The sequence below is a fragment of the Carettochelys insculpta genome, chromosome 5 (assembly GCF_033958435.1).
Source record: "Carettochelys insculpta isolate YL-2023 chromosome 5, ASM3395843v1, whole genome shotgun sequence".
In the NCBI taxonomy this organism is placed as follows: Eukaryota; Metazoa; Chordata; order Testudines; family Carettochelyidae; genus Carettochelys; species Carettochelys insculpta.
In genome coordinates this window covers 88268429-88290897 of record NC_134141.1, presented here as the reverse complement: position 1 = coordinate 88290897, position 22469 = coordinate 88268429, and the positions used below count along the sequence as shown (strand labels likewise).

Here is a 22469-nt window from a genome sequence, read left to right as displayed (position 1 = left end):
GACGCACAGCCCGGAGGCAGAAAGCGCTTCCGGGGCACAGGAGCCGCGACAAGATGGCGTCTCCCATGGAGCTGAGCTGCTGGGGAGGAGACTGGGGGCTGCCGTCCGTGCACACGGAGTCCTTGATTGTCATGGTAACGGCCGGAGTCGGGGACCGGGATGGTTGCTGCTAACGCCGAGCTGGGGGCGGTCGGAGAGGCGCAGGTGCAGCTGCCCTTGAGCTGGTGCTGGGCGCTGCGCACTAGTTTCCGCTGCAGCGCTGCTACCGCCGGCCCTGTCCCGTCCGCTGCAGCGCCCCCGGCGAGAGCCCGTCAAGCGCTGATGGGAACAGCGGGACGCCGCTTGTCTGTGCTCGCGGCTCAGCTGTGGTGGTTCCCGTCCGTTCCCCGGCAGTGATCTGGCGTTTGAGGTTAATGCTGCCTGCGGGGTCCCTGACATCGAATGGCACCTTCTAAATCAGCGGTGTCCAATAGTAATTCAAGGATCGCTGCACTTGTGGTTGTTGTCCGCCCCCCGCACCCAAACAAATAAAAGTTTGGCACAAGATTCGCTGCCAACTACAGGAAGGTAGCACTGTCTGTGCTGGGGGCACTTCTAAGCAGATACAAGAGCAAAGAGTCCATTAACTAAAAGTGTGGCATTTTTTGAATTCTTTTTTGTGCTTACTGTGTCCTTGGTTTTGCAAACACACACAGTCTTTAATATAGTTCTCTGGTATTAAACCTAAATGGCAGTCTAAGATATTTACAAGCTACTATATTAATCCCGCAATCTGAACTGATTTAGAGAACTTTTACACCATTGCAGAGCCTCTTTGAGCTCATTGATCCTGGTTAGATGAGACTGCATAATTGGGAGATTCGGAATTGCTGACATTGTTTTTTATTTAACCTCCGGAGCCCATAGTAATGCTTGGTCACATAATTCCAAGGTCAACAAGAAGTCCTGTGGCACCTTATAGACTAACAGATATTTTGGAGCATAAGCTTTTGTGGTCAGAGACCCACTTTATCAGATGCATGAGTGGCCAGCGGGGGCGGAGTTCAGAGGAGTATTTAAAGAGTGGGGTCTCAGTAAAAGGGAGGGTCACAGCTGACAAGATATATACAGTCAGGGTGGAAATGGCCCATTATCAGTCATATACGTCAAGAGAGGAGAAAACAAATCATATCAGTCATGGGGGATGTGGCCTGTTGTCAGATTCTAGCGTGGAGGTGTGAACATCCAGAGCAGAGAAACTGTTTTTGTGAGGGGCCAGCCACTCCCAGTCTCTGTTTAATCCTTGGTTGATGGAGTCAAATTTGCAAATGAATTGCAGCTCAGAGATTTCTCTCTCCATTTTACTTTTGAAATTCTTATGTTGTAGGACTGCTACTTTTAAATCTGTTACTGAGTCAGGAACAGTAACATACAAAAACCTGTGGGAAAACACTCCAATCTCCCTGGACATTCTGGATACAAATATTATCTATTCGTACCATGGCATTAATGTCCTGATGTTGTCATAGTTATCTAAAAACATTCTGAAATTTAAAAGTTATTCTAGTTAACCACCAATTTCTGAATCTGCCTAAACTAAACCTTTTGCAATTAATATAAATATAACTTAGAGCAAGAACAGGATTAATAATGTTAGTCACCTGTCTTAATAAAATTTAATGTGCCTAATGAAGTTGAGATTGTGTGCCATTAGTAACTTGGGTACTCGGAAGTGGTTTGGCTTAGTGATAACAATTCTTAAAAAGGTCTTCCACATTTTTCTTTGAAATGCTGGCTAATATTTTAATGCAATTTTATTTCAGGCTTATGCCAGATTTTCTGGTGCTCCAGTGAAAGTGAATGCTATCGACAATTCATGGAGAGCTCAAAAAGGTACTACTTCTTAAAACAAAAAAAAAAAATGAAGGCCTATGTTTGCACTTATGTGCATTCCAAACTTTTATGTAAGTGAACTATTTGATTTTATTGGGACTGTTCATATTATTGAGGATAAGCATGTATGTAAATGTCAGGCCTGAATATCCAAAAACAGTAAGGTGCTGCCTAGAGCATGTAAATAATATGTCCTGGATCAGAATGTAAATCTGATACAACTAATAATCAACAAACACTGAATCTGACTATACCTATATTTTAGTCAAACACATAAAGTAAACAAATTGCGTTGTTAAAAGACTTTTTATTCCTAATCTTTCAACACAGTGTATCTAGAGGTTATTTGCAAAAATAGAAGCCACATGACTTTCAAATGGAAATGAAATTATCAAGTTACCAATGTTCCTTTAAATTAGGTGAAACTGGAAGATGAGTATAACTGTCAAGAAATATAATTTGCACCAAAACCATGCCAAATTTACACAAGGGTGGATCAAAAGGAGAGTGTATGAGCAAATGCAGCTAAGAGGTAGGTTTAAGATAAGATGTTAGGGAGATCTTTATTTTGGACCCTCCTGTTAGTTTATTTCTTTTGTCATTGGCAAGTAAATTGCACTCCTTTTTTTTGCAATTTCTAGAAACCAAATCAGTGCAAGTTAAATTAATTTGCCACTTCTACCTGTCATGTGATTAGTTTGTGTTTCACTTATATCTACACAGAACTTGGCCCTTTATGACTTGTAGGGCCAAATTAATCCCTGGTGTATCTCTCTTTGATTTCAGTGAAGTATATCAGGAGGTAATTAAGCACATTTGTTCAACAAGTCTGTATTTTTAACAAGTAAATATAAAGATTGATTTTGAAATTTACCTAATTTTCCAAAACAACAATAATAGAGGCGCTACCAAATCTAGTCTCATTGTGGTAGGTATTGTATAAATTTGTAAGATCGACTCTGTGGGCCACGGTTCCCAAACATTTTAAGGTTGTGCCTCTCCTCCCTGGGAGCTGGGACTGCAGCTGCAGTTGGGGCTGTGGCTAGCATTTGGGAGAGGAGCTGTGACTTCAGGTTGGTGCTGGGTTGAGAGCTGGATGGCACGGAGCAACAGCTGTGGTGGGATTGGGTCAGGAGTCAGAGCAGAAGGCTGTCAGTCCCTCCTGTGGGGGCTGGTGCGGACTTTACCGTGTACTCTGCAATGTTTCTCTTTGGAGACCACCGCTGAGGCTGTCCCAAAGAGTGTACAATCTTAAACCTCAGTCCCACAAGCTGGTGTGTTCAACCGAACTCTCACACACTTGGGAAGAGACCCATTGAAGTCAATGAGGTTACATAGCGGTGCAGGGATCTGCCTGCTCAGATCAGATTGCAGTTCTACTTTAAGTTAAGACATAACTGGGAGTTAAAGCAAGTGATGGAGAAAGATGGGGAGAACAAGCCAACAGATGAGTTTTGTGTGCAAGTTGTAGACTTATAGGCTGAAATGTTCAAATGGGTATCTACAATTAGGGTACTTAAACAAGTAGCCTGCTTTTCAAAAGTACCCAGCATCCAGCATATCCCATTAACTTCAGTCCAGCTGTGATCTGTTCCTGTCTTTGTTTAATTTTTTTCATGTTACTATGACACTGGTTCTGAAAACACACGCAATCATAATAAAGTCTCCCTGTGTAAAACTAGGTATGTTCATTCATATTGGTAGGATTAGGGCCCATTTCAAACTAGATTGCAAGTGTTGGGTATAATGTTTGTTGACAGTATAATTCTCACTTCTTAGGAGATGTGCCAGTTTTGATAACAGAAAACACGGTTATTGCTCAGCCAGCAAAAATATTAAACTTCTTAAGAAAGCAGGTAGGTGTCTAACTCACCAAAGAGATGTGTTGGGTTTAGTTCAGTTTAATTTGCAACTTGTTTTTTCTCCACCTTGTAATGTTTCTATGTGTGTCCTATTATGTATCTGTAAATATCCATATATAAATGGTTTCTCATAACACAAAGCCCAATTCTGCAACTCTCACTTGCTCAGAGTAGCGCTAGGTCACTGCAGTGTGACTACTCATAAGTAATGGCCTCTCAAGCACAAGTAAAGGTTGCAGACTGTGGACCATGGTTAACTGTTTAAGTAGGACTAACCTTAAGCCTGCTACAGTTTAAGTATAAAATCGACAAATGAAAACTTCATTGAGCAGGCTGAATCAGCCTGAGTTATGTATTAAATGTTCAGACTGCCAAAATGTGCATCACTGAAATGGTTCCAGATTTTCTTTGTTAGGCAATCTGAAAAAACCCCACGGCAAATTAAAAATAATAGAATTTTTAAAGTAAAATACAATTTGCTAGTTTAATCCATTATATAAAAATGTATCTGAAACAGCACCATTAGAAAAATATTGGCTATGTATACTCTTGATGAGCTACATCTAGAATGTCAAGTAATTTGCAAAGGGTGGGAGTTGGGTTGCACTGTAATTTTTTTTTCCTTTATAAAAAGAGGGCCTGAAAGGGTATTAGAAATTTAGTTACTGTCTAGCCTGGAAGAGTGTCTGATGACTGCACAGTTAGTAATATGACATCAGAAGAATTAAGAAAGTGAAATCTAAGAATTGGAGCTGGGAAAGGATTTTTAATCACACTGTTAAACAGGTGTTACACGCAAAAAAATTAAACTTCAGTGGCTAAGGAACATCTTGGAGAAAAGACACGGATTAGAGATTCAAACCTTCTCTCTTTCCAATTAAGGTGTAAAAACTAACGGTATGCATCTCATAAAATATCCAAGAGGTCTTCCTCCAAAACTGGGAAGAAAAGCATTAACTTGTCTCTTTTATAAAACAAAGGCCCAATCCTCTTTGTACACTACAATGACTGAAAGAGTGGACAGAAGGCCCATTTAAAATATAAAACCCGTTGCAATTCACCTTTGTAAAAGGAACAAATGTGTATCTGTTTACGTTTTGTGCACCTCTCAGCCATACGTTCTTTGAGAAGTTCCTCACTTTTTCTCTAGAAACCAGTACTGGGACACAATAGTTTATACTTATATCCATTTCTCTTTTCTTTCCTTGGGCAGTGAACTACAAGGCTAAACAACAAGGTCAGATTCTGATCTTAACTGACTTAAATGGAACTGACTTGTTGACTTCAGTAGAATTACTCAAATTTATGCTGGTATAATTGAGTCTTGATTTTGGTCTATGTACCTTCAGCACTCAGTGTTCACATTTTTTAAACAGTAACTTTTGAAACATATCAAATAAGAGTGTTGTGGATCACACTGTACTTCACTATAAGTGCATGAGGTTTTACAGAAAATTGATAGATTTATCTTTTGGAGGAGTTCAGTACAGTATTTGGACTGAGTTATACTTTTTGAATCTGTGTTGCTCTGCTTCTTCTTGGAATGCAGTTAAAAGCAGGCTATTTTTGTGGGCCTTTCCTCTCTAGTGTAGGCTGAGGATACTGGGAACAGTAGAGAGCTTGGGCAGGGTCATGTTTAGCACAGCGAGTATGGGTGATTTAAAGGAAGAAAATTTCATTAGGTAACATTTTCTATTCTTAGGTTGCAGGTTATTTGACTCTCAACTGTTTAACTCTACTGAAGTCACCAATTGTGAGACTTTTTTCTGTGTGAGATGTTTCATGTGACAGTTTGTGTGTTGCATGTGTATTTTTTAACTGAACAGAAGTACAATGCTGATTATGAACTGTCTGCAAAACAAGGAGCTGACACACTGGCATATATTGCGCTACTTGAGGAAAAACTGCTTCCTGCTGTGGTAAGCATCTACAAACATCGACTAGTAGTAAAGATAAAAAGTGACTAATAATTAAGGGTTGCCCAATGTGAGGCATTTTGAAGAAAACGGATTTTCGGAGACAGGGTGGTGAAAGCTTTCAGACAGAAAATGGAGCTGGCTGTACATTACTATGAAGCTATTAGGCAGCATGCATTGCCCTAAATGGATTCTTATAGGAAATGGTCATTGGTGTATTACAAAAACAACTTATATTAATGTGAGGTTTAGAGGATTTCACAAACTCATAAGGGGTTCTGGCCCTATCTACCCTGTAAATTTGGGATGCTTTAGTGCTGATCCCTGACACCAACAGCTTGCCCATAAGCACAAGATCTCACCCTACTTTCCACCAGTCTGGTTGTTCACTGCAAGGTGACACCAACAGTCCTTAGTCATTGCTGTCCCAAGTGTCCCCAGATCTTTCCTCTTCAATTTCTTGAGTGCCAGATTGTTCCCTTCTGGTTCATCACCCCCTGAAGTCATCCACCAGGACAGCCAGTGACAGAACTCATTACTGATGCACACACTGTACCATGTAAACTGTGCTCTTTGTGCGGCCACTCAGTTGGGTGACCATTTGTCCTACTTACGGGATGCCAAAAAGGCGTCCCGACTTATTTTATAAAAGGGAATAACTGTCCCGTATTTGCTGTGCAGGTGCAGCTGCCTGCCGGAGAGCATGTACTGTGCATCAGTACATGCTCACTGGAAGAGAGGGAGCTGGCAGGTTAGCTACTTTCCCCTTCCCCAAGGCCTGGGGGATGGGGAGTGCCTGGCTGCTCCGTCCTGGCCACTTCCACGAGGCTCGGGGAAGGAGGAGGGGGAGCGCCCCAATCCCCTGTGTGGCCATGGGAGATATGGTCACCCTACCAGTCAGGAGAAATTCTGATGGTGCACAGCTGACTAGCAGAATAGTCACAGCTAGGTTTTGTGTTTCTCTTGGTGTTCTGCACCTGGATAGAAAAAATCCACATGTGGATGGAAGAGATTAGTGGGAATATTGGTGGTGCCCCAGAATGTGTCAACTGGACATTTCAGATTTGTTTTGTTTAAAAATTCTGAATGAGATTGGGCATTCCTAAATTTTTTTTTAAATATCAGGGGATAACTGTCATTCTATATAATGGATTTTTGGAAATATTCAAGGTATGCTGGTATAAAGATGCTCCGGCAGAGTCTGCAAATACCCTCAGCTGAACTAGCCAAGTTTAAGAGAAATTATACGTGTGCCACTAGAGTATTTGATTGAAAGGCTGCGCTGTCATATGTTTATTAATTGGTATTCCTTGGACATCACATCTAGAACTTGAACAACAGATGTTTCTATGAGCAAAGTTACTATCCTTAGCAAACTTTCATGAGATTTAGATATTTTTTCTGAGGAAATTCTGGGAAATTCTCAGATGAATACTGCTTTAAGATACAGTTTGCACTCTAAATAGGTATCAGTTGCATTTGAACGTTGGGAGTCTTGCACTTATTTAAAATGTGAAAGCCTGCACATTCAAATAACTTTAACTCTGACTCTGTATTAATATCCATGTTGTAATAATCCACCAGTAATTTCTGTGCCTCAGTCAGATCTACTATAGGCCACAAAGCCCTCACCAATATTTTGAATAGTAACAGAGAGTAAGCCGTGCTAGTCTATACACTACCAAAACAAAAAGCAGTCAAGTAGCACTGTAAAGACTAGCAAAATAGTTTATTAGGTGAGCTTTCGTGGGACAGACCCACTTCTTCAGACCACAGCCAGACCAGAACAGACTCAATATTTAAGACACAGAGAACCAAAAACTTACTGTTTACTGTTTTTGGTTCTCTGTGTCTTAAATATTGAGTCTGTTCTGGTTTGGATATGGTCTGAAGAAGTCGGTCTGTCCCACGAAAGCTCACCTAATAAACTATTTTGCTAGTCTTTAAAGTGCTACTTGACTGCTTTTTGTACCAATATTTTGTGAGTTACAATAAAGCTGTAGATATCTGTAGCTGCTAGGATTACCTATATATTGGAGATGCTTGGCTTTGGCTCCAACTTGTATAGGAAAAAGCCATTACTTACCATACTACAGGTTGACCAAATCTCATAAACAGATGCTGTGATTCTAACCAAGCCTCTTAACCTACAGCCCTGAGAGCAACGAGCACAAATGTTTCCCTCCTTCCACTTAGTTACACAGCTATCTTAAACCCAGCTTCTCATTTTTTTCCTTATTGAAGGTGATAGTGTATAATCTTTTTCCTATTATAGTGATAGAGCACCATAAGATGAGTGAAAGAGCTATCAGATTGGTCATGGATTTATTTAGAACTTTTATTTTGAATGTTCTGCATCAACTCATCATCATCAGTAACTGTGGGCTCAGTGCCCATTGGTGTCTGATGCCTCTCTCACTATTTCCTTCCATCTTTCCCTGTCCAGTGCAGAGTGGCTTAGTTTCTATAGGCTAGCTCTACACCAATCTACTATATCATCTATCCATTTTCTGTGGGATCTGCCTCTCTTGTTCAAACCGTCCATTATGCAAATACTAGGGTCTTGATTTTTTTTGTTCGTTGTTCATTCTGCAAATATGTCCAAATAGTTGTAGCTTCCGTTTTATAACCTTCTGCAGCAGGTTCTCTTTCGGCTGTATCTTTCTATATACTTCATTGGTGACCTTCTGCAGCCATTCTATTCTCAGAATCTTTCTATAACAACTCTTCAAACACCAATATTCTTGTTTTCAAATCTTTTGTTATCACCCATGTCTCGCATCCATACAACATGCTGCTGAATACACACATTTTCAAGACACTCAGCTTCATTCTTAAGCTAATTGCTCTGCTTTTCCAGATGTTATCCATCACTTTCAAGCTCACTCTTGTTCGCTATTCTAGTTGCTATTTGCTTCTTACAGTCTAGATCCTACATTTTGTTCCCTAGATATGTGAACTTCTCTACATTTTCTAGTTTAATACCATCGACTCTGATCTTCCTTCCTATTTCCTTATCTCCAAATACCATTGTTTTTGTTTTATCGATGTTCATAATCAGTCCATACCACTTTCCTTCTTTAACACCTGTGCCGTTTTCACTAGCTTCTCATCTTCCTCAGTGATAACTATATCATCTGCGAACCTCAAGCTGTTAATTCTTTTCCCGTGCACAGATATCCCTTCTGCCTCTTCCTTGATCTTGTCCATCTCTCTCTCCAGATATGCAATGAAGATACTTGGCAATGTTGGATATCCTTGTCTCGTACCTCTACGTGGTTTTAAACCAACTTCCCAACTCCCTGCATGTTCTCACCGCTGCCTCTGCATTATCACTGATATCCTTCAACAGCTGTATCGGTCTGCTACCCACTCCGTATGACTCCAACACCACCCAAGTCACCTTCTGATCTATACCATCAAATGTCTCTTGAAAATCGACGAAGCAAGTGTATACGTTCTTGTTCTTTCGTCGAGCTTTCTCCGCTATTAGTCTCAGTGCCAATATCTGCTGTATGGTACTTCTATCTTTTCTGAACCCCGCTTGCTCTTCTGCTATATGTTCTTCTATCTGTGATCTTAATCTCTCAATCAGTATCATCATCAGCACCTTACCTAGATGACTTGTTAGGGCAGTCATTCTGTAGTTGTTGCACTCCAATGTACATCCTTTCTTGGGTATTGTCACTAGCACAGATCTTGTCCATTCCTTAGGCACATTCCCTTTTTTCCATGCTGTATTACATAGTTGGTGTATTTCCTGAATCATGCTTTCTCCGCCGTATTTGATCATCTCTCCCGTGATCTTAATCATTTCCAGGGCTCTTGTTGTTCTTTAGCTGTTTCATTGCTTTTTCTACTTCCTGCTTCGAAATATCGGTCTCGCTCTTGATGCTCGGGGGAAATCTCTTTCAGTTCTTCTAACCCTGATTGCTCAATTGGTATCGCGGACCTTGTTTATCCGGGCGACATCCGAGCCGGCATTTTTTTAACATTTGGTTGTACTGGCATTGGATTTCATTCATATTGTTGTTTGGCAGTCAGCGCATCAACACACATCTGACCAACCCTCCTCCTTCATCCAGGCTTGGGACTGGCAGTGGCTTCATGGCGGAGTTTCTGCATCAACTACAATGTCCTAATGCCTTAATTGAATAGGAATTTAGGTACAGCCTTAATTGTATCATAATGCTTGAGCATGGGAATACAATGTAGTAATGAGCCTGCTTGCTTTTTTTTAATGCTATGAAAATTCCTGCTTGTGTGAAAGAGAACCTTACACTGTCTGTATGAAAAGAAGCACAATGGTTTCATTAGCCTTTCTGATAACTCTTGCTCATGTTCTTCACTATGTTGATACAGCTGCACACATTCTGGGTCGAGACTGAAAATTACTGTAGTGTGACAAAGCCATTGTTTGCTTCAAGGATTCCATTTCCACTGAGTTTGTATCTACCTGGGAAGATGTCCAGGGAAGCACTTAACAGGATCCTTCTGACAAAGGGGGAGCCGCCTCTATACAGTCTAAGTGAAGTGGAAGCACTGGTATGTTTTGTGTTTTGAGTAACTTAGGTCACAAATTTGGTACTGACAAGGGGAAGAACTGAAATGGAGACTTACATGTTGTGTGATGACTAAAGCTGTTCTGCAAACTAGTCTTCCTGCTTTTTATTGCTCTTAGGTAAATTTTTCTCTTGTTAGATATATAGGGATGCCAAGGAGTGCCTAAATCTTCTATCAAACAGATTGGGAACATCTCAGTTTTTCTTTGGAAATACGTGAGTGTAAACCTTTTTATGATTGATAATTCACTCAGTGCATACTTTGACATTATTGATAATTTCAAGAATGTGTTGTACTGCTCCCTCATAGGTTTTTTTTAACATTTATCTTTGAAGATCAGATTTTAAGAGAAATGTGTATGTTATAAAAAACATAGTATTTCACTGTCATAGTCTGTTCAGATAGGGGTCTTGAGGAACCAAAAATGATAGTTTCACTAGAACCTTCAGTGCGTTTTCCACTTGTTTATATATCTTTTGCTGGTGATGGCCATTACTTGTACAAGATACTTAAAACCATGCCCATCCACATTTCACTGTAGCAAACTCCCAGTTTTGGCCACATCCCCAGTTATGGAAGGCCCTAAGTATAGTACATCTGCAGGAGACCTGCTGTGCAGGTGGATATCTCATGTGCTAGTTCCGTAGTTCTTTCCAAATCAGTTCTGGGGGATTTGGAAGCTGGGAAAGGGAAGGTCAGAGATGCAGTGGTTATCTAAATCAATGCAGCGGTCCTCACACACGCACTTAGTTAGCTGTTGGATACTTCTACTTATGCTGTGTGTTTGGACGTACTTGTGCTTTATGCCCTGGGAACAGATCCTGTTTACCTGCATGAAGTTTGTTTACGTGGCGTCTGCACTGAATATCAGACTGTTCTAGAGATGGTGAAAGGAATGGCTTGCAGTATGACTTCAGCACACAGCATACATTGAAGCTGGGCTGAATTTTATTTCTGAAATTATGCTGCTTGTCAGAACTTGTCAAATTCAGAAGCTCCAAAGTCAGTACAAATGCACCCAATATTTGGTATTTATGTATCTTTTGCTGGTGATGGCCACTTTTAACAAGATATTTAAATTTGGTATGCTGAATCCCAGAATAATTGGTTAAATTGTGCTTTGCATTTTCTTATTGTGTGTTCAGACAGTGGTTTATGGGTGCCTTGTTAATGTTTTGTCTGTCTTTACTTCTCTATAGGCCTACAACTTTGGATGCTTTTGTATTTGGTTTTCTTGCACCTCTTTATAAAGTGCACTTTCCTAAAGTCCAATTACAAGAGCACTTGAAGCAGCTTTCCAATTTGTGTCGCTTCTGTGATGACATCTTGAGTAGCTACTTTAGACTTAATGTTACAGGTAAGCAATGTTTGTCTTTCCTCTTTGACATGTATATTCAAAAGGATGCCTCTTTCCATTGGGTGTTAGATTGAACCTGTATTAGTAGGTTAGAAAATTACAATTTTGGCTTGTAGTTTTTCATATTGAGGTTGTGGAGAAGAAATTAAGTCATAATCAGTTCTCAGATAGTATAGTAGTATAAAGTAATGCTTTTGAACAGCAAGTGACAATAGCACTTGTTTAACATATGTAAGTTGATTCTCCTGCCACGTTCTGTTGTTGTATATTATTTGGAAAGGGAATAAATCTACATTTTGTTCTGTCTGAAACCAAGAAACCGGATTGTTCCTTTTCTTCATCTTTGTTCCCTCAGCCTAAACAGACATCTCCTTTTGGGTTAAGAAGATAACTTGAAGTCTCTACAGCCATCTTTGAGCATGTCTCCCACCAAAATTGGGGCAGATTTTGCTAAATAAAGGATGACAGCACTTGGCTCTTAATTACCAGTTTTTCCTTCTGTATTTAGAATCTGTCCCTTCTCCGGTCAGGTTTATGCTTCTTTTGTAGAAAACAGCTTATCTGTGTTTGTCATGCCGAGACCTGTAGTGTGGCTCTTTTTATCCGTCTTCTCGTGACTAGCTCTTGTAAGAGGTTTGTTTGCTACTTCCCTATCCATGGATGTATGGATCTAATCCTTTAACTTAAGCAGGAAAGGTTCATGCTCTTAGATCCAAACATCTCAGGTTCAGTCCTGCAAGTAATTCAGCCTGAGACATCAGTACACCAGCATTTCATGTTAGGATGTAGATGTAAGCACAGAGCTGACAAACCCTCAAAAAGCTAGACTGATATTATCTCTCTTCAGATTTGCTAGCTGGCATAGTATTGTGGGGGATGGGGTAGAAGGCATGGAATATATCCTGGGAAGGAAATGGATACAGTTTTTATAAGAATAATCTTGTCTAGCCTATCTAGAAATCATACCAAAAATATCTAATGACTTGCCAACATGCAATGGGGTGGGGTGGGGAAAGGAGAAGAGTTGAATACATAGCTCCTCAATTGCTTAGGATAAGTTAAGATTTGTATTCTATTTTGAAGGACTTGTCTACACTGCCGCTTAAGTTGATGTAACATCACTCAGGAGTGTGAAAAAACTGCCCCCCAGCAGTGTAACTCACAATAACTTAGAGTGGTATTTGCACTGCACTGTGTTGGCAGAAGATGTTTTCCCACTGACTTCCTCCTCTTATTGAGTTGAGTAATTGTGTCTATGGGAGAGTGATCACCCATGGATATAGCGCATCTTCATTAGACATGCTACATCAGTGCAGCAGTGCTGACTTAGTGAGGTGATGAAGACAAGCCCTAAGAGTTTGATGGTTGTAAATCTGACAGCTTTAACTTTGCTGTCAAACTTCTGTGCAAATGGTCCTTCTGTCTGCTTTATGGCTATAGGGAGTGGGGAGATCATGAAACTTTCCATTGTTGTAACATGGCACATAGTTTGTAAAGGGTTGAGAACCACTCAATTCTTGCCTTTAAAGCATGCCGTGAAATAGCAGGGTCTACCTCTATCTATAGAGGAGTTCAGTTTGGAAACAACTGAAGGCTACAACATTGTTCGTTATGCGAAGTGTTTATTACTTCTTTATACAAAGTATTATTCTCTACTTATAGAGATGAAAAACTGTATGATCTTTCTGTCCAAAAAGCTTTGTCAGAGGCTTATAAAGCTCTTCTAAATTTCTCTCTGCTTTGGTACTTCAGGCTTCTCTCCATCTGGACAGGACACAGTAGATGCAAATCTACAGAAACTCACACAGCTTGTAAATAAGGAATCCAACTTGATTGAAAAGGTTATTTTTCTTCAGTCTTTATGCTCCATTAGTTCTTGTGACTTTATTGTGTTCTTACTATTCTTGCATTCTGGTCTATACTACAGAGGTATGTCAATGTTAGGTCAACATAAGCTGCCTAACGCTGTAAAAATCTACATGAAAATGTAGCTCCCACCAATGTAATTCACCCACTACATCGACTTTCTAACTACACCTCTGTGAGAGGCATAGCACTTTAATCAATATAGTTAGGACAGCACAGTGTCAGTGACGACACTGCATTGCATGCCTTAACTGTTGCTGCCTTTCAGAACCTGTCCCATAATGCCACACAGTGACAGTTAAATTGGTGCAAGTGCTCAAAGTGAGGATGACACTGCTGATACAAGGAGCGTTGTATGGAGACATTAAACTGATTCATTTACTGTGGTGGATGTATGTTGGTGTAAATTAGGTTGACTTAATTCTGTACTGTAGACTTGCCCTAAGTAATCGTAACTGTAATTCTTAACTCCTTAGTAAAGAAATAAGGAATGTAATGTACATAGAAAAACATTAACATAATGCCATTATTCCAAATAAGCCAGTAACAGATTGTGGTTCTTCCCAAAGTAACTGTATTTATTGTCCTGTAGCACTTTAAAGACAAACAAAATGATTTATTAAGTGACGAGCTTTCATGAGACAGACCCAGTTCTTTAGATCTGGAATTTCCAGATCTGAAGAAGTGGGTCTGTCCCACAAAAATCATCACTTTAATAAATAATTTTGTTAGTCTTTAAAATACTACAAGACTGCTGTTTTGTTTTGTGATACACATTAACACAGCTACCTCTCTGTATTTATTGTATTCAGAGCAGTACTGTTGACGAAGGAATACTATGTATTCAAATGTTGGAAGGAACATGTTAATAGGAATATGTATTATTTGCATTGCAGTAGCACCTACAGGCTTCATTCCTGGATCAAGGTCCTGTTGATCCTCATTCCTGGATCAAAGTTCTGTGTTAGTCTCTGTACACACATAAAATACGCAGTCCTTGCCTCAGATCTTGTCATCTTCCAAAGGCTTGCGTCAGCAGTTTTCTTTTGAATAAATGCTGGTAACTAGCAGAATTTGGTTAATGGTGCCCATGTGAATAATCTAGACTATGTTCTCCCTGAAAAAGGAACTGGTAACTAGAGAAGCAGTTTTTCACTGTTAGGTCTGCAGTTCAAATAATCCATGTCTGTACTAGAAACTGAAAGTCCTTCCAATTTGACTATTCAGAGGGTTTTGTGACTAGTCTTGGCAATCTCAGCATGCCCATAACATCAGATCTACTACAGTCTAAGACTACCCCTGTTGTTGTTATGGTTTCTTTAATCACTGCTTAAAACAGCAGCTAACTGTTTATTCATGGTGCCCCCTAAGATGTGGAATGTGCTCCCTGTGGACATCTATTTAAATTGTATTCCCCTCAATTTGAAGACCTTAAGCCTATGTCTACACTAGAGTGATCTGTCAACAGAAGTTGCTGCTGGAAGAGGTCTTTCCACAAAACTTCTGTCGACAGATTGCCGCCACACATGAAAGCAGATTGCTCTGTCCATCCACTCTGCCAGCAAAGCGCGGCCACGCTACCTGGCTCCTCTCTTGACAGAACAGCCAATTGGAAGCACAGCAGACAGGGCTGCCCAGTGACCCGGGGGATCCTCTCTGTCAATGGAGGGCCCCCCAGATCATCCACATGGCTTTGCTGTCAACAGAATCTGTCAAGAAAGGCATTCTGCCTCATGGGAGAGAAGCAGAAGGCTGTTGACAAAAATGACAGTATGTTGATAGACTGCATTTTTAGTGTGGATGCTCCATGGGTGTTGTCAAAAGCCTCTAGTACGGACGTAGCCTAAGTGTCTTCCATGTAACTACTTGTTATCCTCTGTATAGGAGCATTCCTTCTTTCCCCTACTCTTTCTGTATTTTTAATCCATATGAGTCTATTCAGAAACATTCCTTCTTTCTCCTACTCATTCTGTATTTTTAATCCACGAGTATGTTAGAAATCCTGCAGTCTGTCCTGTACTTGTTTCCATGGTTTCCAGAACTTTTCTTAAGCACTAAATTATAGGGGAAAATATTAGAGGACATTAAGCATTTAAATCACTAAAAATGCTACCCAGATGTGACTAAAAATAATTTTCAAATAAAAATATCAGTGTTCCAAATGGTTGTTCATGAATAATGTAGAGAATTTTGAGCATTGCTATTGATGGTAACATATTTGCTGAATTTTATTCACTGTTCTTTGGAGTGTTTTAAAGTCTGTTTATTTCTTCTGGGAAGTTAAAATCATTTTATTGAGATTGCTTTTAATGTGTCTTTGAAAATATCTTATGCTCTTAACTATACATTTTATAAATCATTAGCTAATTGAAATTCCCCCAACTCCTCTGCACGCTTCTGAAATTAAAGGGTTCAATTCTGCAAGGTGCTGAAGGCTGCTTCTGGTGCTGAGCATAATGCACCAGCTGAATTTGTCATCTTTATGACTTTTGAGCCAGCAGAATTTGGTTGTCATAAAGCTGATACATAAGTTTCCTTGGAGCGTGTTGAGCCACACCATTCTCTCCATGCTCCCAGGCAGATGATTCAAAGAATGGCCCACAGAACCATCTATATTATATCTGCCATGGTATAAATAGCAATCGCAAGCACAAGCAGGCGTTTAGGGACCAAAGCACTCTTTTTGACCAGAGGTGAGAGCAGAAATTTGCAGGGTGAGACATCTTACATGAACATTCATGACTGGAACCCAATATGCAAGCTTCAGGCATGCATCTGTGTTCTATATGCCATTTTCAGCTTCCATTTTGTTTCCTGCAGATGGATGATAACCTTCGTAAGAGCCCTCAACATCCTCCACGGAAGCTGACAATGCTCAAACTTACTGTGACAGGAGAAGAAAGCAGCTCACTGAATCGCTTGTCACCCTGAAAGCCTGTGTTGCCATGTATATATGTTTGCCTTCAAATAATCTGAACTTCACAGTAATTCTCTACATAAATGTGGTCTGACAAGGGGATGAATCACTTAATATTGTATAAAACCAATAAAACATCCCACGTTGTCCCTATTCCTATAGGAAAATGTATAGTCTTGTTTGACTATGCACTAAGTTGAGGATAGAGTGAATTCTTAAACAATGTACTGTATGAAATTGCCTTAACTTCTTCAGATTTCTGCCTCTGAGGCTAGCACATTTGTTGACTGAAATTTCATTTTACTTGTAAGATTTTGGGTTTTATGGTAACCATATTCTAGGTTGATGAGGTTGCTGTACACTGGCGTGGCTACTCAATCATCATTTCTAGCATTTTTCTAGGTTTTAGCAGATTACCAAATTCAGTTCTAAAATGGTGAACAATGTCACAATTAAAGATTGTCTGTGATGACAGATGAACTGAAGCAGTGAGGGATGTTTCCCATTTTAATGTAATTTAATAAATAATGTATTGTGTATGTCTTATATTTAAGAATGTGTATATTTTAGATGTCATATTGCACTTCTAGGAGACATAGTGACCAAATGTACTAGAACATCACCTCTGAACCTTTACTGAGGTCAGACAGGTTTCATAAGCTTACTGGATAGCCTGGCTACAGAATCAGGCCACAAAGTACAGCAGAAAGATTAGAAGCATTGAGTCAAAAAAGGTAAAAGACCAGACTTGCTGGTCTGGATTTAAGCACGTTGTTTAGGGTTGTGCGAAGAAGCTTGCACAGGCCTTTGTACTTTATACGCTTGGCCAGTCTCCAACCAGTTATGAGAGTCTGACTTTCAGGAGCACTGTAATTCACACTAAAATGAAAGCCATCTAATCTTATTCTGTGATTATCAAATCCTTGTGATTGTCACACTGCAAATTACAATAGATTTTTTCAGAATATATTCTTCATTGATTTCTTAACAGAGAGACTTGTAAAATTATATTCCCTCTTAGCAGCAGAGTCATTTGTAGAAATCAGGTAGTTCTAAAATGTTGACATGTCAACAGATGCTTTATTAATGATATCCGATTACTAAAGGTGCTCAGTCAAAATGAGAGCTGCCTTTTGTCAAGTGTTAATTCAAGATTTAATGTTAGAGAGATGATCTGAATGAGTATGTGCAAGATTACGACTAACTGTATTTGCCAAGTCAAACTAAGAAGTCTCTTGACATTTTTCCTCTCAATTTTTGCAATGTTCAGTATATGTAGATGAACTATTTATACAGACAAGTCTGGATTGTGTAAATACTGACTTTTGGAATATTACTTTATCAGCAAGGAATGCAATTTTAAATTTAATATATCTTATTTATAAATAAAAAGCTGGGTCTCCAGTGGATACATGGAAATAAACTTTGCTTCATGCTATTTCTAAAATGTTTGTTTTAGCAATTTGAGACTTACTGAAACCACACACAATAATTGAATAAAATAACTTTCATGTACACCCCTACAGTTGTTAAATGTTTTGAAAATTTTTACTGTCTGAAGTTTGACAGGGGATTTAGAATGAGGTCATGTTGCATAATTTCTCTGAAGTTCTTTCATAATCTAACAGACATGTTAATTGGTGAATTAAAGTATAACTTGGTTAGTCTGTTTTCTGAATCTGTATGTTTGCCCTTTAAAACCTTATTTTGTAAAAATAGTTGTGCTCTTGCTTTGAAATTAAAGGGGCTTTTGAAGCACTTCTTATCCAGAACTAAAAGTTTATATTTGAGGTGAAATTTCCTATGGAGGGGTTTGCATATGAGCTATAAAACACTTCTACAGAGTGATGGAAAAGAAGCTTAATTTTCAGTTTCTAGAATAAAAAGGACCATGATATTACATCATATATTGTTTAAATTTAAATAAACTTCTTCTAATAATTTTATTTTTACCTACTGTATATTTTGCTGGGGGGGCAGGGGGGCAAGAGACTGTTTGTTCAAGAATTCCTCTTAAATGGCAAGTAGGACTACCAATTTGATATGCAGCTTCCTCTTACCATAACCTAAAGCAAGGTAAGGGCTTGCTTGTACCAGGATAACGGGACGTGTCTGTGATCTGCTTCTCTTGAAAGGGAGGGCTCTGATAATGGGTAGTTATACTCCAGAATGAGCACGGGGGACAGCAAGCATACCACCCCAGGAAGCAGCTGCTGGCCAGGATGCATGCTCTCCCACCATTCCAGACAGCCCTGGAGAGCAGCTGCCACCTGGGCAGCAGGACCGCAACCAGTCCACCCAGCCACACCTCCCCCCCACCACCCTCTGCCTGGACTCCTGTACCCCCGTGTCTCCCACCATCTGCCCTGAATTCTGCATGCCCTGCCCTTAGTTCTCTCCCCCTTTGCCCTCAGCCCACCCAACACCCTGTCCTGACTCCTGCACCCCCACCTCCTCCCCTGAACCTCTTCTCCTCCCAACCCTGACTTTTGCACCTCCCACATGCCTGGTCCCCTACCTTGAGCCTTTCCTCGCTGTCAACCCTATCTCCTGCATCCCCTGTCCTGAAGGAGCCTAACAGGGCTGGGTAAATCTTCCAGTATTAAATATGTTATCTAGATTTCCTCCACTTGGATGAAAGCTGAGTACTATTTTGTTGTTGAAAGCACCTTTGGCCAGACTAGAATCAAGCCAGATTTAGTCATAATCTACCAATTAGTTAGTATTAAGGGATTTTATTTAGTGACTACTCATTCAAGTCAGTGGCCATATGACTGTCTTTTGTGCAGACCAATATTTATGCAATATTAACATAACCACCTTCATGTGGAAATCTTAACCTCTGGTATGAAGACAGACATACTAGCTACATCTGCACTAGTGTGCTCTCTTGAAAGGGTGGCATTCAAAAGAAAGTAGCTGAAACATGCTCTTTTGAAGGGGAGCCTCTACATACAGGCTGGGGCTGGTGCCGGTGCCATCCACCCTTTGAAAGAGGGTATACACGTACCCACATCCTCTTTCAAAAGAAGGGTTGAGGAAATGTCACAGCTGGGTCTTCATAGCAGACAAGCCTTTCCAGGGTCACAGCTGGCCTCCCCTTTAAAGGGCCCCTCCCTAACACCCCTACCCTGCACAGCACAAGGCTTGCAGAGCTGCTACCAGCCCTACAGACAAAGTGCCTGCAGGACAGAGTGGGAACCAGCAGCAGCAGGAAACCCTGCCTGTGCTACCCCCTGAGGAGTGGTCACCCTGTTGGCCACAGCAGTGCTGGCCACACCAGGGGCAGCCAGGGATGCCCCAGATCCTCAGGTGCTTTGGTGCCCCCCCCCCGCCCCCCCCTCAGGTGCTCCACTGGCTCTGGAACTCTGACTGGTGGGAGCACTTGGTCAGGGGGTGGGGAGTGGGATGATGACTGGTGGCTCCGGAATTTCCAGATATGGCAGCAGAAATTGATGGATCTCTGCCAGTGGCTGTCCCATGGAGTGCACTGAGATGTGAAGACACCCAGATGTGGCACACCTGCCCCATGGAGAAGAGGGGCATGCTCGCTGCCTGGAGGCTGGCCACTCCGGACAGCTACCACTCAGTGAGACACCAATTTGGTGTGGGCAAGGCCATAGTTGGGACCATCATGATGGAGGTAAGTAGGGCCAGGCCACATATCCACTGGGAAGGTGGGGGGAGCCAGGGCCTGGCACACCCTGCACACCCTCATGGATGCATGTCTCCCTGCCCCCCCCCCCAGGTAGTGTGTGCCCTCAACATGATGCTCCTCCAGAAGGTGGTCCACATCAGGGACCTGGTTGTGGACACTGTGGGCTTCGCTGCACTCAGGTTTCTGAATTGCATTGGAGCCCCCAACAGGCCTCATATACCCACTGCATGAGCAAACCTTCAGCTGGTAGTGCTGCCTTCTATCACTCCTGAAGTTGGGCATCCTCAATGGCCCCCATGTGGTAGGTACCTGCTGCACACTCCATAATATTGTGGAGAGTAAGGGAGAGGCCTTTGTACAGGGGTGGGCGGCCGAGGCTGGCACAGGCTACTCCCAGCTGGTTGCTGCCCCTAGCCTCCAGGCCCACCAAGACAGGGTCTGCATCCAGGAGGCCCTGTACTACTATTTCGACCAGGCACCCCAGTGAGCACAGCCCCAGCCATAGCAGTAGGTCCACCACACACGACCCTCCACCCCATCGCCACCTCCTGCATGCAGCGCCTCACCCTGCCCCCCCACCCCGCACACTGTCCCCAACCTTCAGCATACCACCCTCCTCACCCAGTACACAGCGATACAGGTGACATAAACTGTTATCATTCAACACAGCAAAAGAATTTTTTTCAAACTATGCCAAACATTATCATACTCCTATGTACAGGTGGGAGGGGGGCAAACCATATACTGGTGTGGGAGGGTGAACTATATACAGGAGGAGGGGGACATGGGTGGGCTGCATGGGGGCCCTTACCGCAGGACAGGGGTGGAGGTCCTCGGCCCACGCCAGCCCTGGGATCTGTGCCCCACCAGTCCAGGCTCCCCAGTGGGGCTGTGAGGGTACAGGGAGGTAGGGCTGGGGATCTGCCCCAGATGGGAGATCTGCCCCAGCTGGGGCTTACCCAGTGGAGCTGGCAGGTGGGGGCTCCAGCAGGAGGGGGCAGCCAGGCCAGGAGCTCCCTGAAGGTGCCCACCAGATGTGGGTCTTTGCCCATGAAAGCTTATGCTCCAAAATATCTGTTAGTCTATAAGAAGCCACAGGACTTCCTGTTGTTTTTGAAGATACAGACTAACTCAGCTACCTCGCTGATGCTTAGGACAGTGAAGTCACCCTGCAGTTCTGTGTGAACTAATGTAGTGGTTCCCAACCTCTTCAATAGTGTGGACTCCCAGTAACCTGCCCCCAAACCACTTGCGTACCCCCCACAATCACTATCCCCACCCATTCGCAGACACACACCCCATCAAAACCAATTCTTTTATCTATTATCATTTTTATTTATCTTTTGTTTTTTCCACAGACTCCCTGCAATATGGACAGCAGGTTGGGAACCACTGAACTAAGGTATATGGCTTATTCTGGATGTAAAGTATTTAAATATGGCTTGGAGATATAGGTCCTTTTTAAAAACAAAAATAAAGTAAACTTTTCCTGTAACTTTCTCTGGTCTAGTTAAAGGGACCTCTTTAATATCTTAAAGAAACAAAATTAGAATAATAAAGAATGAGCTGCTGTAAATATGCTGTTTAGAGCTTCAATTGCTAACTTTTAAAATGAACTTCATTTCTGCTGAAAATCTTAGTGGAGTGTGCAATGTTCTTATAAATAATCACATTTTTTATAAAGTTTCATCATATATGCCAAAATGGGTTAGAATTGTATTAAGAAAACCACTCAAATTATTTGATATTTTTTGTTAAAATAGGCTTCCAGCCTCATAAAATATGTACCTCTCTTAATAATGATATACTCAACATTCTTATTATTTTTGGAATTACAGGGGAATGCATGCAGAGTAGTACTTCTCATACATAATACCAATAGATATTTTTTTACATTTAAAACCTTGTTGCTGTAGATAAAATGCTCTGCTGATCTAAGCTATTGAAAGAGCAGATAAACACACTGACCTTGCCTAAGACCTATTTATGACAGGTTAGATTTAGACTATACTTAGACACCAACACATCAAAGCACATTAGCATGTACTTAAAATCTAAGCTTGTGGCAAAATGCTGATTTGGGGACTTGGATAACAATTTTGCAAGGTGCTACGCATCTTCTGTGAGGTGCTGAATTCTCTCAACACTGGTGCCTCTCACAGGAGTGCTGAACATGCTGCAGTATTGAGCCATTGCTCAGACAGACCAAAACAAAAAGCAGTCAAGTAGCACTTTAAAGACTAGCAAAATAGATTATTAGGTGAGCTTTCGTGGGACAGACCCACTTCTTCAGACCATAGCCAGACCAGGACAGACTCAATATTTAAGACACAGAGAACCAAAAACAGTAAGCAAGGAGGACAAATCAGAAAAAGATAATCAAGGTGAGCAAATCAGAGAGTGGAAGGGTTGGGGGGAAGGTCAAGAATTAGATTGAGCCAAGTATGCAGATGAGCCC

General features: G+C 41.3%; 1 protein-coding gene across 4 annotated transcripts; it reads left to right on the top strand.

Annotated features, from left to right (window-relative positions):
- Positions 1-23: 23 nt before the first annotated feature.
- On the top strand, positions 24-18290 carry MTX3 (metaxin 3). Of its 4 annotated transcripts, XM_074995475.1 has the most exons (10): positions 72-134; positions 1803-1872; positions 2292-2404; positions 3652-3728; positions 5561-5653; positions 10013-10195; positions 10352-10428; positions 11413-11570; positions 13323-13411; positions 16257-18290. In XM_074995475.1, exons 3-10 carry the CDS (start codon positions 2305-2307, stop codon positions 16365-16367), a joined length of 888 nt encoding a protein of 295 aa, XP_074851576.1. In that variant the 5' UTR covers positions 72-134; positions 1803-1872; positions 2292-2304; the 3' UTR covers positions 16368-18290. The 4 variants fall into 4 exon arrangements, with proteins under 4 accessions (XP_074851577.1, XP_074851575.1, XP_074851578.1 ...); XM_074995474.1 differs by lacking the exon at positions 2292-2404 and having other exon boundaries at positions 26-134; XM_074995476.1 differs by lacking the exons at positions 2292-2404; positions 10013-10195 and having other exon boundaries at positions 24-134.
- The last annotated feature ends 4179 nt before the right edge of the window (positions 18291-22469 follow it).

Bases quoted from the DNA above. Each gene is read 5' to 3' on its own strand.
- MTX3 (XM_074995474.1), top strand. From the start codon at position 54: ATGGCGTCTCCCATGGAGCTGAGCTGCTGGGGAGGAGACTGGGGGCTG. The intron at 3,729-5,560 runs GTAGGTGTCTAA...TTAACTGAACAG, and splicing joins TAAACTTCTTAAGAAAGCAG to AAGTACAATGCTGATTATGA. The intron at 10,429-11,412 runs GTGAGTGTAAAC...ACTTCTCTATAG, and splicing joins CAGTTTTTCTTTGGAAATAC to GCCTACAACTTTGGATGCTT.